The sequence below is a fragment of the Coregonus clupeaformis genome, chromosome 7 (assembly GCF_020615455.1).
Source record: "Coregonus clupeaformis isolate EN_2021a chromosome 7, ASM2061545v1, whole genome shotgun sequence".
NCBI classification, from domain to species: Eukaryota; Metazoa; Chordata; class Actinopteri; order Salmoniformes; family Salmonidae; genus Coregonus; species Coregonus clupeaformis.
In genome coordinates, this window is record NC_059198.1 from 72,701,573 (window position 1) to 72,719,669 (window position 18,097).

General features: G+C 47.2%; 1 protein-coding gene across 2 annotated transcripts; it reads left to right on the forward strand.

Annotated features, from left to right (window-relative positions):
- The first annotated feature begins 249 nt into the window (after nt 1-249).
- On the forward strand, nt 250-18,031 carry nup107 (nucleoporin 107). 2 transcript variants are annotated; one of them, XM_041869244.2, is made up of 26 exons: nt 250-519; nt 2,795-2,892; nt 3,126-4,379; nt 4,745-4,857; nt 5,371-5,506; nt 5,772-5,875; nt 6,261-6,388; nt 6,683-6,731; nt 6,854-6,925; nt 7,230-7,318; nt 7,435-7,513; nt 7,668-7,781; nt 7,992-8,082; nt 10,849-10,988; nt 11,363-11,508; nt 11,771-11,819; nt 12,457-12,526; nt 13,015-13,130; nt 13,655-13,844; nt 14,729-14,841; nt 15,071-15,173; nt 15,592-15,752; nt 15,864-15,989; nt 16,191-16,304; nt 16,464-16,631; nt 17,797-18,031. In XM_041869244.2, exons 1-26 carry the CDS (start codon nt 512-514, stop codon nt 17,902-17,904), a joined length of 3,939 nt encoding a protein of 1,312 aa, XP_041725178.2. In that variant the 5' UTR covers nt 250-511; the 3' UTR covers nt 17,905-18,031. The 2 variants fall into 2 exon arrangements, with proteins under 2 accessions (XP_041725178.2, XP_041725179.2); XM_041869245.2 differs by having other exon boundaries at nt 259-519; nt 3,126-3,218.
- The last annotated feature ends 66 nt before the right edge of the window (nt 18,032-18,097 follow it).

An 18,097-nucleotide genomic window follows, 5' to 3' on the forward strand; every position in this document is an offset into this window, starting at 1 on the left:
GTAGCGCCATTGAGGGCTTCCACCGTTTTAACACAGTTAACTGGGTGGGGACTTTCGACTTTATTGTCTGATCCCTCCTGAAGACACTGTTGGAGTCATGTCCATCCGGGTCTTCAGGAGGGATCAGCCAATCGCGAAGAAGAAAACTGACTACTTCAAATAGAGATTGAGTCAATGGCGCTGCTACAGTGGCACAGATATAAAAATGAGTTCTCTATCTATCTCTATAGCAGCAGCGGTTATATTTTTTTCATGCATTGTTTCCAGTCCAAAGTAATCGAGTATATTCTCAAATATGATTGAACAACTAGTAAACACTGATTTGCACATTTAAAATTACTTAATTTAGATGTTACGAATGATTTTCCGTCGCTAAAGAATGGGATATTGGCTCTATTTAGGGGGTGTATTAACAATATTGGAGCTCGATTGTAATTCCTTGTCGAGCGGGAACAAAAAGTAGAAGCTAGCAAGCAGGATTAGCTTTCGTTGGAGTTAATATCCTGCTGTCATGGACTGGTAAAACGCTTTTTATGCTGATAGAAAAATATGAATTACAGGGATGTAACATTGTTACAGTATTTAGCGATTATACTACATGAGTACGCTGTCTGTAGATTTGTAATGGCAGGTATACATGTGTTAGCTAGCGTTAGCAATAATAGATAGATAGCTAGCTAGCTAACAAGTCGTTTGAACGTGTCTTGCACCTGTCTAGCATGTGGTTTGTTTGTACCACCAGCTATTTAGTTAATGGGCCTTTATAGTAATTAACGTTTTCTGGCGTTTTATTTCATTTGAAGTGTTCAGTAACTTGTGATTTTTATTAACGGAATATATTGATTATGGATAACAGCTAGCTGGCTTAGTTTTAGCTCTGGTCTAGTGTTATGCATCTTCCCATTCATTTCCCCCATAGAGTGTTCTTCCCCCGATTCAGTTTAGTGACTGCCAGTCAGTGGTGCAGTAATGGGTATACGCCGTACTTATTTTTCTGTGGGCATTGCGTATACTCACTTCTTAATCCCCACGATGCGTATCAAAGTAGTGGAGGTATACCCTATATCAATTAATATGGCTCATGGAACAGATCAGGGCCCGGTTTCCCAAAATCATCTTAAGGCTAAGTAAGAATGAATCTCAGCTAACTCAAGAAATGTGTAATGAATTTTGACGTTTTTGCCAAGGATGTTTTAGTTGTGCAATTTTTACATCTAAGGTGTTTGGTACAGTATTTCTCAAGTTAAAAAAAATTGCAATGTGTTGTCTTATGTAAACAAAGTCAGCTGCTAGGCAGGTCTGTCTCACTGTCTATGCTATTGGATAGAGGGCAATCACCGCAGCTGTTCACCCCATGTTAGTGGGCATATGTACATTGTCAAATCAAAACCCAAACTTAATTGACCTGTCGTGACACACAGAGTCCAAACTCTGTTTTATACGGGACTGACTTTATGACCAAAATTATCCTATGTGTAGTCAATTTTGACACTAGAATAAAGCTAACTGTTCATATTGATGCCACATGGGCTGTTTTTCAAAGGGATTTGTTGCTTTATAAAGGCAGTCACACTTTAAGATGCTTTTGGGAAACCGGGCCCAGAATGTTTAGTGTAAAAATGTTGATATAATATTGTTTCTTAGCATTTTAGGCGCAGCAATGTGCACACAGCAGTAGGCCTACGCTCAAATGTTCAAAATGCAGTTTGCGGGAGAACGTTGTTAAGAGGCTTCATGGACAGATGAGGAAATATCCATTAGAAATGTAGAAAGAAGGGAGATCTAAAGATGCAACAACTATCATTGGTTGCTAATAGTACTAGGATAATACCTTTTGGTTGCTAGACAATGAAAGAACCAATAGAACAGGAGAACACATATGAGGAAGTCTTTATAAACTAATTGCTTCCACGTTTCTATTGGAAGATTTTGGCTATAGGCTACTTTGAAGCAAGGTAAGACAATTTTTAAGGAACAGGAAAAATATAGCAAAGCTAATGGTAGGCCCAAACCGTCTTCTGGTAGATGGAAAGGCTTTCCCAAAAACCTTCTCAATTACCTTTTTCAACTAGCTACAAAGTAGTAACCTGGCAGAATTATATCTTGATTATTTGCATCAATCCAGTGGCCGTTTTGCAAACTCCATCACATGTGCTACAGATCCACTGCTAACCAAACAGTGCTAGGTGCCTGCGCACTTGAATTACACTCAACATTTCTTAGATTTCTCCCAGACATCAAAAGTGGTCTCCTGATGTGATTTAAGCGTTGTTATGGACTTAGAACATTCAATTTTGTTGTTTTTCTATTAAAGTGTGAATTTGAGAGTGCAGAAATCTTTTGAAAAATCTGAAACCTGTGAACTTTCTTACTCAGTTGACAGCCTAATTTATCCCAATATGGGATTGATCATTTTAGGTAATTCAGAGTATGTCACTGTTTCTCATATAATTTTTCACACAGGGCGCCTATCCTCTGGTGGGGCGGGCCGTTTGGGGAAATTATTGCCAACATTTCTCCAGGCACCACTACTGCCAGGGTTCAATATTCTGTCGTTACTCAGAGAAGTAAAGATATTTCTAGAACGCTGGTGAACTTTTCTTTGTATTCGCAAACTGTCGTTTCTCCAAAATAAATGACTTCTGAGCACTTTGTTTACCGCCAAACTATCTCTGATCAATGCGCATGCGCGCAGGTCCGACGCATGGACCAGAGCAGGTCACGTGTCTCCGTGTAGGGCTGACGCAAAACCCTGCTTTTACTGTATCTGAACTAACATGGTTCCTCTGTGTAGGGACCAGAATGAGTTGCTGTCGCCTATTGTACGGGATGCTGAAGTGACCAGAGCGGCACGCCGAAAGAGTTCAATTCAGAAGAAGGCTCAATTCAACTGTATCCTTATTGGGAGGTTGACAAGGGAAAAACCTTACCTACCTGTTGTCTTTGTGGATTGTGCAATGTCTGTTATACCATTTTAAGACCTCTATTACTGATGCTCATTGCTCACACACTGTTCAGACTAATAGTTAGCAAACGGAGGACTCATGGGGATGTAAGGTGACTGCATAAGGTGTCTTTTAGTTACAGTAACTAGCCAGTTGTATTCCCTGACTGTTGTTGTCCAGTCCATTCTCCTGGTGATGACAGCCAAGGTAGTACCACCCCACCTGCCCGCTCCCTGCTCCGCCACACACCTGGATCCCTCTTCAAACAGTCCTGTAAGTCTCTCCTCTTCAAACAGTCCTGTGAGTCTCTCCTCTTCAAACAGTCCTGTAAGTCTCTCCTCTTCAAACAGTCCTGTAAGTCTCTCCTCTTCAAACAGTCCTGTGAGTCTCTCCTCTTCAAACAGTCCTGTAAGTCTCTCCTCTTCAAACAGTCCTGTGAGTCTCTCCTCTTCAAACAGTCCTGTAAGTCTCTCCTCTTCAAACAGTCCTGTAAGTCTCTCCTCTTCAAACAGTCCTGTAAGTCTCTCCTCTTCAAACAGTCCTGTAAGTCTCTCCTCTTCAAACAGTCCTGTAAGTCTCTCCTCTTCAAACAGTCCTGTGAGTCTCTCCTCTTCAAACAGTCCTGTAAGTCTCTCCTCTTCAAACAGTCCTGTGAGTCTCTCCTCTTCAAACAGTCCTGTAAGTCTCTCCTCTTCAAACAGTCCTGTGAGTCTCTCCTCTTCAAACAGTCCTGTAAGTCTCTCCTCTTCAAACAGTCCTGTAAGTCTCTCCTCTTCAAACAGTCCTGTAAGTCTCTCCTCTTCAAACAGTCCTGTAAGTCTCTCCTCTTCAAACAGTCCTGTAAGTCTCTCCTCTTCAAACAGTCCTGTAAGTCTCTCCTCTTCAAACAGTCCTGTGAGTCTCTCCTCTTCAAACAGTCCTGTAAGTCTCTCCTCTTCAAACAGTCCTGTAAGTCTCTCCTCTTCAAACAGTCCTGTGAGTCTCTCCTCTTCAAACAGTCCTGTGAGTCTCTCCTCTTCAAACAGTCCTGTAAGTCTCTCCTCTTCAAACAGTCCTGTAAGTCTCTCCTCTTCAAACAGTCCTGTAAGTCTCTCCTCTTCAAACAGTCCTGTGAGTCTCTCCTCTTCAAACAGTCCTGTAAGTCTCTCCTCTTCAAACAGTCCTGTAAGTCTCTCCTCTTCAAACAGTCCTGTGAGTCTCTCCTCTTCAAACAGTCCTGTGAGTCTCTCCTCTTCAAACAGTCCTGTAAGTCTCTCCTCTTCAAACAGTCCTGTAAGTCTCTCCTCTTCAAACAGTCCTGTGAGTCTCTCCTCTTCAAACAGTCCTGTAAGTCTCTCCTCTTCAAACAGTCCTGTAAGTCTCTCCTCTTCAAACAGTCCTGTAAGTCTCTCCTCTTCAAACAGTCCTGTGAGTCTCTCCTCTTCAAACAGTCCTGTGAGTCTCTCCTCTTCAAACAGTCCTGTAAGTCTCTCCTCTTCAAACAGTCCTGTGAGTCTCTCCTCTTCAAACAGTCCTGTAAGTCTCTCCTCTTCAAACAGTCCTGTAAGTCTCTCCTCTTCAAACAGTCCTGTGAGTCTCTCGCTATGAGAGTATTGTTTGGCTAAAGGTAAAAACCGGTGTCAACCACGATGAAGAAATCTAGATCAAAGAAGGCGTATGTCCAGTTTCTTAACCCAGGCTCTCGTCATCCGCTAGTTGGTGTCTCCCAGAATGACTGGAGACGAGGCTGTACCGTTGTATCAGATTGTACTCTATTGTAACCGCTGTAGTGGTTATGCCTGCTCCCTCTCCCCCTACAGTCACCCCGAAGAGCGCTGCGAGGAACCCAGATGTGTCGGCCATCTTGGCGACCGGGGGCAGGACTCCTCGCTTCATCCATACACCACGACCTCCCCTGGGAAGTATGAGCGTGGTGAGGAGATGGATACCAGTCTTGAGTGGGTGTTTTGTCTGCTGACAGACACTGTGTGGTTCTGTATGTCTCCAAAGAAGGGGACAGATAGTGCCAGTACAGGAGACAGAAGAACCTAGCTAATAGAATAGCCAGTTAAACCACACTGCATCATCATTCATCACTTTATTAAAGGTAGACTCAGTGATATGACGGTGATGCACAAAGTAAACAGTGCAGTGGGTTAATTTCCGCAACAACTAAGAGGCTGAACTTCTCCGCTGTTTTGGTCACGTTTGCTACCATGTTGTAAGAGCGTGAAGCGAACCTGTGCAGATATTGTGTGAGAGCCAAGTGTTGCATCTTGCTCGTCGTAATATCTGCGGCGCTGCCCGTGCATCGTCGTTTCGCTGACTCTCTTAACTTAATCAAGTATGCAACTTTGAGGCCGATCCACACGTTGATTGTTTCTGTGTTTTTGACTGTTATCGTTGTGTCTCTGTCTCTGACTCCCTGTCTACCTCTGTGCTCCAGAACCTGGATGAAAGTGATTGGACCAACAGCCTGTATCCTTCTCCTCTGTCTGGGCTGGGGCTGGGGAACGCCAGCTTTACTGACGACATCAACATGTCCTCGGTCATGCTGAAGGAGGAGGATCCCGGAGAGGCTGGTGAGATTATTTATTTTCTGGCTGGTTATTAACATTTTAATTGATTGATTTTTAATATTGCTGATGAGCCAGTAGTTCCACTTCCCCGGTGTCCCAGCCAGGTCTGAAAATCAGCACGTATAACTGACATCAAGGTCCAGATTTTGGGGAAAGGGGTTACAGAGGATAGTGGCTAGGTGTCGTTCTGGAAATGTGTAGAAAAACAACACTGACCTTTTTGACCCCACTCTCTCTCTCTCTCTCCTGCTGCTCCTGTGTCCTGCAGCATCAGTGAGTCTGTTCCCAGAGTTCCTCCATTCCTATCTCAGACACTCATCCAGCGCTGTCTTTGACCTGCTGGAGGAGTATGAAGCCATCTGTCAAGATAAGGTGCCGTTCTCTCACTCTCACCTGACGCAGGTTCCCTCTACTGTGTGTATGCTAGTGAGTGAGTGTCTGTCTGGGAGTGTTTTTAGAACACGTGTGTGCAAGCGTTGGTGGAGCAGGAGGTTCGCTCCTCAAGCATGTATGTCCAAGCGTTTGCGTATGTGTGTGAGTCATTGTGTGTGTGTGTATGTGTGTGTCATTGTGTGTGTGTGTGTGTATATGCAGAGCTGTGTGCTACTCTTATGAACACCCAGTGATGGTGTCTGTGGACAAAACATTAAGAACACCTTCCTAATAGTGAGTTGCATGAACACCCAGTGATAATGGTACATGTGTAGCTATGCTGCTCTTAAACACCCAGTGATAATGGTGTATTGTGTTGTACCAGGTGGGCATGCTCCAGAGGCTGGTATCGAGGGCAGCGCCAGGGCAACAGAAGTCCTCTAAGACCGCTGGTATCAGATGGCTTTTACAGCAGGAGATGGTCACCTGGCGCCTCATCACTTCTCTATACAGGTTGGTTAGTTCTTTCTTTTCTTTCTTTCTTTTCTTTCTTTCTTTCTTTGGAATTACCAGGGACTTCACGATACTGTCATTTTATTGCAATTCGATGTTCCAAACATACTGCTCACCATATGCTCCAACTTGCGCAAAGAATTATATTGCGATATGTCGTCCAACATAATATACCCCGACATTTTTGTATTCATTTTCCCCTTCACTACTCTCCATGTATATGTGGTCATGATGGAATGGTGGTATGGAGACACATGGTTTGACTTTGTTACATCATTGCGTTTCTCCCCTCAGAGACAGGATCCAGTCAGAGCTGGAGGATGACATCATGATGGATGTGGCTGTGAGTAGGACTCTAGAACTATGATGTCATTCGGGAACTACAGGTGTTTATTGCTGTGTGAGAAATGGAGTAACCATCCTCTCTCTCTCTCGTGTGTGTGTCCATTTCTCGTCTCTCCTCAGGCTCCCAGTGTTAGTGAGAAGGAGGTGATGGAACAACTCTTCCAGAGAGATGCTGTAGTGCGGCAGAGTCAGGTTAGAACTCACAGACACACACACACATCCTCCCCTATAGCTGTCTCTAGTGGTTCAGTCCTGTTAAGTCTGATGGATGGTTGTAGGCCCCTATATCTGTCTCTAGTGGTTCAGTCCTGTTAAGTCTGGTGGATGGTTGTAGGCCCCTATATCTGTCTCTAGTGGTTCAGTCCTGTTAAGTCTGATGGATGGTTGTAGGCCCCTATATCTGTCTCTAGTGGTTCAGTCCTGTTAAGTCTGATGGATGGTTGTAATCGAGACATTGTACAGTCTTACATTATGGTTTCACCTCCTCTCTCTTAAGCTGGTTGTGGATTGGTTGGAGAGTATCGCCAAAGATGAAATCGGGGACTTCTCTGACAACATTGAATACTACGCCAAGTCTGTGTACTGGTAAGTAAGCTGGAGTCATTTTGAGAGACAAGCACTTCCGTGTTTTCTCAAGTGTTGTATGTAGTTTAGGAAGACCCCGTGTGACTTGGCTAATATTCTGTGTGTTTGACTTTCAGGGAGAATACCCTTCATGCTCTGAAACAGAGGAGAAACGCATCCAGCACAGGCTTCAATGTTCCCCTGGTTACTGAGCTGGTAGGAGGGGCTATCTAGCTCTCATACACACTCACACACACACACTCACACACACACTCACACACACTCCCTCTCCTACAGACACATGCTCTTGTGCCATGATAGGGAATACGTTGTTTTACTTAGAACGTAAAGTAACTCTGTCTGGCTTTAGGACCCTGACGCCCCCATCAGACAGAAGCGTCCCCTGGCAGACCTGGACAGGGAGGATGACGCCAGGCTGCTGAAGTACCTGTTCACCCTCCTCAGAGCGGGCATGACGGACGAGGTGAGACACCGGCCGCCTCCCAAATAACACCCTATTCCCTGTGTAGTGCACTACTTTTGACCAGAGACCTCTTGGCTCTGGTCAAAAGTAGTGCACTATACAGGTAATAAGGGTGTTATTTGAGACAGATCTCAGTACGGCGCCACCTGGTGGACGGGAGGGTATACTGAGCTGATTTCTAGTCTCAGTGGTGTGTGTGTTTGTGTGTAGGCCCAGAGGCTGTGTAAGCGCTGTGGACAGGCATGGAGGGCTGCTACTCTGGAGGGGTGGAAGCTTTACCACGACCCCAACATCAACGGAGGTCAGTTCTCAACCTTACACTCTCACCCCAACACATGTTTAACACACGTAGGGCTGTGGCGGTCATGACATTTTGTCAGCCGGGTGATTGTCAAGCAAATAACTGCCGGTCTCACGGTAATTGACCGTTTTTAATTAACATACAAATGTTTAGCATCTCCTGGCTAACATTCATAGCCTACAAGCCACTGATGCAGACCTTTTGGAACATCTATATTTAAAAAAAAGTCTACTAAATCCATGTAATATAGCCTACACCTTCACAATAAATCCATTATTTATTTTACAGGTCTAAAGTAACATGATATGAAGAAAATGTAGTCTATTTCAGAAGAACAGAATAGCATACTCTGAGTCGTCCTTATGTTAGGCCCTGATCTGGCTATGCCATACGGCTGTGGGCTACACTAGTTCATTTAGCAGACAAGATCTGCTTAGAAATCCTGTGGCATTATTTTATAGTATGAAGAATACAATTGAACAAAGCTGAATAAAATAGAAAGGATATTTTCTCCAAACGATTTGAGGGAGTGCTCACATGCGGCAAAATAAATCCATGTCATCTATGCACTTATATAGCGAATGGAGGAAGCTTTTCCCATGGTTCAGTTTCATGCCAGCCAGGTAGGCTATACTCCTGTTGTAAAGCGAAGCAGTGTGCTTAATATTAGGAAAGTTGAGAAATAAATACAGTAGGCCCAGCCTATAGAAAGCTGATGGGATCCTCCTCTTTTTAATAGAGGCCATCACTCTGTTTTCTCAAGCAATTGCATAGCCTATAGAAATGTTGCGCAACGTGAGCTCATGGGCTCTCATGAAGTGTTTGATTAGATTTTCGATTAGATTTGCATTAATGTCAGAGTGATTAGAGGGACAATAGAGTGCTGAGTACCAGGCAGTTAGCAGGTTTGGTAGGCTACTAATGACCATCAGAGCTTGCAGAAGCCTAGTTACCGTGACTAAAAACGGTCACGTGGAACGTGACTGCGGTCATGACTTGTGGCGGTAATCCGGTCACCATAACAGCCCTAAACGCAGGTCCCTGTGTATGGTCTGGAATGGAACTGCTCGGTGTGTCCAGGCGGTGCAGAGCTGCTACCAGTGGAGGGGAACCCTCACCGCTGTGTATGGTCTGGAATGGAACTGCGGGGTGTGTCCAGGCGGTGCAGAGCTGCTACCAGTGGAGGGGAACCCTCACCGCTGTGTATGGTCTGGAATGGAACTGCTCGGTGTGTCCAGGCGGTGCAGAGCTGCTACCAGTGGAGGGGAACCCTCACCGCTGTGTATGGTCTGGAATGGAACTGAGGGGTGTGTCCAGGCGGTGCAGAGCTGCTACCAGTGGAGGGGAACCCTCACCGCTGTGTATGGTCTGGAATGGAACTGCGGGGTGTGTGTGTCCAGGCGGTGCAGAGCTGCTACCAGTGGAGGGGAACCCTCACCGCTGTGTATGGTCTGGAATGGAACTGCTCGGTGTGTCCAGGCGGTGCAGAGCTGCTACCAGTGGAGGGGAACCCTCACCGCTGTGTATGGTCTGGAATGGAACTGAGGGGTGTGTCCAGGCGGTGCAGAGCTGCTACCAGTGGAGGGGAACCCTCACCGCTGTGTATGGTCTGTAATGGAACTGCGGGGTGTGTCCAGGCGGTGCAGAGCTGCTACCAGTGGAGGGGAACCCTCACCGCTGTGTATGGTCTGTAATGGAACTGAGGGGGTGTGTGTGTGTGTGTCCAGGCGGTGCAGAGCTGCTACCAGTGGAGGGGAACCCTCACCGCTGTGTATGGTCTGTAATGGAACTGAGGGGTGTGTGTGTGTCCAGGCGGTGCAGAGCTGCTACCAGTGGAGGGGAACCCTCACCGCTGTGTATGGTCTGTAATGGAACTGAGGGGTGTGTGTGTGTGTCCAGGCGGTGCAGAGCTGCTACCAGTGGAGGGGAACCCTCACCGCTGTGTATGGTCTGTAATGGAACTGAGGGGTGTGTGTGTGTGTCCAGGCGGTGCAGAGCTGCTACCAGTGGAGGGGAACCCTCACCGCTGTGTATGGTCTGTAATGGAACTGAGGGGTGTGTGTGTCCAGGCGGTGCAGAGCTGCTACCAGTGGAGGGGAACCCTCACCGCTGTGTATGGTCTGTAATGGAACTGAGGGGGTGTGTGTGTGTGTCCAGGCGGTGCAGAGCTGCTACCAGTGGAGGGGAACCCTCACCGCTGTGTATGGTCTGTAATGGAACTGAGGGGGGTGTGTGTGTCCAGGCGGTGCAGAGCTGCTACCAGTGGAGGGGAACCCTCACCGCTGTGTATGGTCTGTAATGGAACTGAGGGGTGTGTGTGTGTGTGTCCAGGCGGTGCAGAGCTGCTACCAGTGGAGGGGAACCCTCACCGCTGTGTATAGTCTGTAATGGAACTGAGGGGTGTGTGTGTGTGTCCAGGCGGTGCAGAGCTGCTACCAGTGGAGGGGAACCCTCACCGCTGTGTATGGTCTGTAATGGAACTGAGGGGTGTGTGTGTGTGTGTCCAGGCGGTGCAGAGCTGCTACCAGTGGAGGGGAACCCTCACCGCTGTGTATGGTCTGTAATGGAACTGAGGGGTGTGTGTCCAGGCGGTGCAGAGCTGCTACCAGTGGAGGGGAACCCTCACCGCTGTGTATGGTCTGTAATGGAACTGAGGGGTGTGTGTGTGTGTGTCCAGGCGGTGCAGAGCTGCTACCAGTGGAGGGGAACCCTCACCGCTGTGTATGGTCTGTAATGGAACTGAGGGGTGTGTGTGTGTGTGTCCAGGCGGTGCAGAGCTGCTACCAGTGGAGGGGAACCCTCACCGCTGTGTATGGAAGGTGTGCTGTTGGAGGATGGCTGACGACGAACACTTCAGCAGATATGAGAGAGCCATCTACGCTGTTCTGAGTGGGAACCTCAAACGGGTATGTAGTGTGGTGTATCTCCCTGAGCCCTCTCTCTGGGTGGTGTCAGGTGGAGGAGGGTGGTGTCAGGTGGAGGAGGGTGGTGTCAGGTGGAGGAGGGTGGTGTGTCTCAGGGAAAGGTGAAACACCTTGTCAAAGTAAACCTATAACAACAATGTTCACATAAGACAGGACTATGCTCGACTGGTAATGGCCAGGACAATACTCGACTGGTAATGGCCAGGACTATGCTCGACTGGTAATGGCCAGGACTATGCTCGACTGGTAATGGCCAGGACTATGCTCGACTGGTAATGGCCAGGACTATGCTCGACTGGTAATGGCCAGGACTATGCTCGACTGGTAATGGACTGATTTGTCTCTCTCTCCTCTAGCTGCTCCCAGTGTGTGAGTCGTGGGAGGACAGTGTGTGGGCCTACTTCAGGGTCCTGGTAGACTCTCTGGTGGAACAGGAGGTCAGGTCCTCAGGAATGGGCAGCGAGGAGCTGGAGGAGCTGCCACGAGAATACCTGGAGGCCAAGTAAGATCCCCAGCCTCTAGGTAGCCTTACCCAGGGACAATATCCTTTAGTGGGCAGCCCTGCCTAGAGAATACATCCTCTAGTAGAGAATACCTGGAGGTCAAGTAAAATCCCCTCTAGTAGAGAATACCTGGAGGCCAAGTAAGATCCCCAGGCTCTAGTAGAGGCAGCGGAGGGCTGGGTATCAGGACCCTAACCTTCCTCAGTGCATCAGCTTATATTTCTAAATGCAAATGGTAATATTTCTCCCTTTTCTCTCCAGCTGGACACTAGAGAAGGTGTTTGAGGAGCTGCTAGCAACAGAGTCAAAGGTGAGCATCTGTTTGTCTGCTCTGTCAAACTAGCTAGCTGTGTACATCAGACCAGTCTGCTAGCTGTGGACATCAGACCAGTCTGCTAGCTGTGGACATCAGACCAGTCTGCTAGCTGTGTACATCAGACCAGTCTGCTAGCTGTGGACATCAGACCAGTCTGCTAGCTGTGGACATCAGACCAGTCTGCTAGCTGTGGACATCAGACCAGTCTGCTAGCTGTGTACATCAGACCAGTCTGCTAGCTGTGTACATCAGACCAGTCTGCTAGCTGTGTACATCAGACCAGTCTGCTAGCTGTGTACATCAGACCAGTCTGCTAGCTGTGTACATCAGACCAGTCTGCTAGCTGTGTACATCGGACCAGTCTGCTAGCTGTGTACATCGGACCAGTCTGCTAGCTGTGTACATCGGACCAGTCTGCTAGCTGTGTACATCGGACCAGTCTGCTAGCTGTGTACCTCAGACCAGTCTGCTAGCTGTGTACATCGGACCAGTCTGCTAGCTGTGTACCTCAGACCAGTCTGCTAGCTGTGTACATCAGACCAGTCTGCTAGCTGTGTACCTCAGACCAGTCTTACGGACTCCCATAGTCCTGTGAAAGACCCTGAATGTCTCCTTCCTTCCTTCTCCACAGAAAGTCCTGGAGGAGACTAAAGAACATTACCACATCATCCAGAAGTTGGTCATCCTGGGAGACCTGGATGGTGAGTCTGTTTAATAACCTTAAAGTAACGGTTTTAGTGTTTCCACATTTTTATGAAATATGACCTATAATTAATTACAATGTGAGTGAAATAGTTTTCCTTACTATTGTTTAATTCTGTTAAAAAGCAGCCAATGAGCCTCTATGAGGAAATGGCAAGCATTTTTTTAAATGGTCAGTTTGAGATGGAGGAAAAAACACAAAAACACTTAAAAAAAACCCAATTTATGCTTTGGCCACAAATTATAAGTATAGGACGAGTCAACAACATTATTTATTATGAATATAACTTTTAAAAGTGAGATTTTCTCTGGACCGTTACTTTAAATCCATGGCCATGTCTGTGTCAGCCTATGGAAAGACTGTACAGACAGACGAAAGTCATGAGGTAGTCAGTCGGTATCCAGTTGGACTTTGGTTCTGGTTACTGCAGGTATGTTACTGCTTTATGAAACGGTCCCAGTATAAAACAGTATTTTTGTGTGTCAGGTCTCCTGGAGGAGTTCAGTAACTGGTTGACCAGGAGTCCAGCTCTGCCCTCTCACCTGCTGCGATTCATGACCCACCTGCTGTTGTTCTACCGTAGCCTGGGCATGCAGCTCAAGGTATCATCTACACACACACACACACACACACCGTGCTATTCTACCGTAGCCTGGGCATGCAGCTCAAGGTATCATCTACACACACACACACACACACACACACACACCGTGCTGTTCTACCGTAGCCTGGGCATGCAGCTCAAGGTATCATCTACACACACACACACACACACACACACCGTGCTATTCTACCGTAGCCTGGGCATGCAGCTCAAGGTATCATCTACACACACACACACACACACACACACACGTGCTGTTCTACCGTAGCCTGGGCATGCAGCTCAAGGTATCATCTACACACACACACACACACACACACACACACACACACAGTGCTGTTCTACCGTAGCCTGGGCATGCAGCTCAAGGTATCATCTAACACACACACACAGAGAGAGAGAGAAACACACTTTTGCTGTCATACACCTATATAAACATCAACCATTCCTCACACACACCACAATCCACATATCCGTTCCCCCCTACCCCTAATCCCTCCACTCATGTCCCCCCCTAATCAGGAGGAGGTGTCGGTGGATGTCCTGAAGGCCTACGTCTCTCTGTTGATGAGGGAGAAGCAGGTGGATCTGATCGCCTTCTATGTCAGCCACCTGCCGTCAGACATTGGCACCGCCCAGTACGCTCACTTCCTGGAGGAGGTCGCCGAGGCTGACCAGAGACAACGCTGTCTGGAGCTGGCCAGGGAGGCAGGTCAGTGTCTCTCACAGAGGCTGCTGGGACGGGTGGGGGGGTTCCTTTAGTCTAAAGCAGGGGTGGCAAACACATTATTTTTTTCCCTGCGGGCCACATTTGGTCTTCACCGAGGTCCGGAGGACCGCACTTAAAATGTATTAGATTTCCTCGCCGTTGAAATTTGCTGAAAATAAGTCCTCTATCCATCACTTCTGGAATTTCCGATGCTTCCCGACTGTCTAGCTTTTGGTTCAATGACTGTTATCAAGCTGGACAGAGTGAAGAGACTAGAAATGACTGTAGGTTCATTATCATTTCTACACAGTTTTGATTAGGTTTTAGTAATTTCAATGTCGATTTTAAGATTGTTTATCTCCCCAAAAAAAATACATTAAAAAATATATAATACACATACTAAATACTCAAATCTCCAGCGGGGATGGAATGGGCCCCCTGGTCTAAAGCTACAGTCAGTCTGACATACATCTGAGATTCGACAACCGGCAATTAAATTAGGTTGGTAAATATGTTAAAATGGACCATGCAGACTTTCGCTTTTCTGCAGCTATGGACTGTAGGAAGGGGGGGAAAAACAATGTGTTAAACCTGCAATATGTAAATGTTTGTGCAACATGACCAAATGAGCACATAGAAATCTGAGTTCTAGATCTGTCGTTCTCATTGAAAGCAAGTCTAAGAAGCGGTAGATCTGTTCTATGTGCGCTATTTCTATACTTCCCGTAGACGGTACAATGATTCTCTACACTATACTGGCTTGTTTTGTCATATAAACTGAAATTAGGCAAACTATTAGAATTTTAGCATCCAGGAAATGGCGGAGCGATTTCTGCATATTGCACCTTTTTAAAGGTCCAGGTATCTAAGTGTTGTGTTGTGGTCAGGTCTGGACGTGGCAGCGGTCACTAAGATGGTGGTGGAGAACATCAGAGAGAGAGACACTGAGGACTTCGCTCATCATGACCTCACCCCTGCACTGGACACTGGCACCTCAGCGGTACGAAACACACACACACACTGGCACCTCAGCGGTACGAAACACACACACACACTGGCACCTCAGCGGTACGAAACACACACACACACACTGGCACCTCAGCGGTACGAAACACACACACACACACTGGCACCTCAACGGTACGAAACACTGGCACCTCAGCGGTACGAAGGAGAAACGCCAACACCATGTGGTCATGTTAACCCTGTACCCCCCCCCCCCACCCCAGGAGGACCAGAGGAAGATCGATGTGATTGATTGGCTGGTGTTTGACCCCGCCCAGAGAGCTGAGGCCCTCAAACAGAGCAACGGCATCATGAGGAAGTTCCTGGGTACGTCTACACACACACACACACACACACACACACAGAGACACACGCACACACCACACACACACTTACGCACACACACACACACACACACACAGAGACACACGCACACACCACACACACACTTACGCACACACACACCACACACACACACACACACCACACACACACTCACACTCACACACACACACACACACACACTACACACACACACACACACCACACACACACACACACACACACACACACAGTTCTGAAACAGATCAATGCTTCCTGTGTGAGACAGTCCCTCTCCCATGCTACTAACACATGCCCATACAAACATTGCATTGTATTGGCTACCTTTTTGAAAATCTCCCTCTTTTCCAACCATGCTGTTGACCCATTGCTATCTCTCCTCTCTCTCTCTCATCTCCTCCAGCCTCTAAGAAACACGATGCAGCCAAGGAGGTGTTTGGTAAGGTCCCAGAGGACTCCATGAGGGAGATATACCGCCAGTGGGAGGAGCTAGGCCTGGACACGCCCCTTCCTGCAGAGGATGAGAACGCCATCAGGGAACACCTGTGTATCCGCGCTTACCTGGTGAGGGGACAAGCTCTCGCAGGCGCCGTGATTGACTCGTCTGTTTATTAAATGTTTTTAGAGGGGACTCCTGTAGTTGTATAAGGGGTGTGTGTGTGTGTGTTCCCCCAGGAAGCTCATGAGGCGTTCAATGAGTGGTTCCATCACATGAACTCCCCCCCTCAGAAGCCCAGCCCCCCGGCCCAGGCCAAGTTCACTGAGAAGGTGGCCTTCGAGATGAAGGAGAAGGAGTACCAGGTACACAATACACTCTGATCCCAGATCAGTCTCTGTGTTATGGTAGAACTGGTGAGGAGTTTTAATTTGTTAGTGTAGCTAATCCTGGATCAGACGAAGAACGCTAATGCTAGCAACGCTATTATTTAGCGTAACAACCTATTGACTACATAAAAAAAAAAAAAAAAAAGGTGTGTTAAAGTGTGACCTCCTCTCCTGTAGATGGAACACGACAACTGGACCGGCCGTCTGGAGGCTCTGACTGAAGACGTGAAGGAGAGAATCTACAACGTCCTGCTGTTTGTGGACGGGGGCTGGATGGTCGACGTCCGAGAGGTGTGTGTCTGTCTGTATCTGAGTATTACCGTTAGTGATTGGTGGCGTGAGGGGCTCAGCGCTAGGTTTGCGTTTTGAGCCTGTATTAGCTGTGTCTCCAGTACAACTGTGTTCTTTCTTAGGTACACATTATTACTTCTACCACTTGTTCTATTCCAGGATACGGAGGAGGACCCAGAGAGAGGCCACCAGATGGTGCTGCTCCGTAGACTCTGTCTGCCCATGATGTCCTTCCTGTTGCAGACGGTACTGCAGAGAACACAACGCCACCAGGAGAGTCTCAGACTGGCTGATATCATCGCCTCAGACCAACACCGCCTCTATGAGGTCTGTACTGTTAGTCTAGAAATTATATTTCTATGGTCTGACCTGGGCTGAGGGCATCTCAATTCAGTCGACAGTGGCTTCATCCTCTCCCCTCTCTGTCTCCTTTCCTTTGTCTGCCACCATCTGCTTCTCAAGTCTACTGTGACTTCAAGGAAACACTATTGAGATTCACCTAATAGTCTAGTGTGGCTTCCTCTCTTCCACGGTCATCTGACACCTGTCCAGTTCTTTCACATCAGTGCTGACGAAGGCAATGCGACTAGGAGAGGAACCCACTTTAGACTATTGGAATGCAGCACCAGTGAAGCTGAAGCTCTGGGTAGACAGTGGTTGAGTGTGAGCCTGGCCTATCGACTTCAACATTATAGCTCAATACAACATCAACACCATCTCACAGCATTATCGCTCAATACAACATCAACACCATCTCACAGCATTATAGCTCAATACAATATCAACACCATCTGTCTCCTGAGTGGCGCAGTGGTCTAAGGCACTGCATCGCAGTGCTAACTGTGCTACTAGAGATCCTGGTTCGAATCCAGGCTCTGTCGCAGCCGGCCGTGACCGGGAGACTCATGGGCGGCGCACAATTGGCCCAGCGTCGTCCAGGGTAGGGGAGGGAATGGCCGGCAGGGATGTAGCTCAGTTGATAGAGCATGGCGTTTGCAACGCCAGGGTTGTGGGTTCGATTCCCACGGGGGGCCAGTATAAAAAAATATATATATGTATTCACTAACTGTAAGTCGCTCTGGATAAGAGCGTCTGCTAAATGACGTAAATGTAAATGTAAATCTCACAGCATTATAGCTCAATACAACATCAACACCATCTCACAGCATTATAGCTCAATACAATATCAACACCATCTCACAGCATTATAGCTCAATACAACATCAACACCATCTCACAGCATTATCGCTCAATACAACATCAACACCATCTCACAGCATTATAGCTCAATACAACATCAACACCATCTCACAGCATTATAGCTCAATACAATATCAACACCATCTTACAGCATTATAGCTCAATACAATATCAACACCATCTTACAGCATCTCTCCCTGTCACTGTATTGCTGTCTCCTCTTCCACTCTTCTACTTTCCCATCCTCTTCTTCTTTTTGCTAACTATGTTCTGTCTCTTCTCTCTGTCTCAGGTGTTCTCCAAGGATGAGCTGAGGAAGTTCCTTCAGAAGATGAGGGAGTCGTCTCTTCTCTTATTGGATAAGAATCTGGACCCGCTGGGGTACGAGATCCAACCATAAATACACCCCACCTGGACATTTGGTTTCTTTTTTTTGTGTTCTTTTTTTTTTTGTTGTTGCCAAATTTAAGTAATGGAGTGAATGATTTTCTGCATTTTTGTATACAATAAAAGTGACTTGACTGAAATATTGTTTGTCTTTGGGCCGTGCACAGGCTGGATGCAAATCCGTATCTGAATCTAGAAGAGTATAA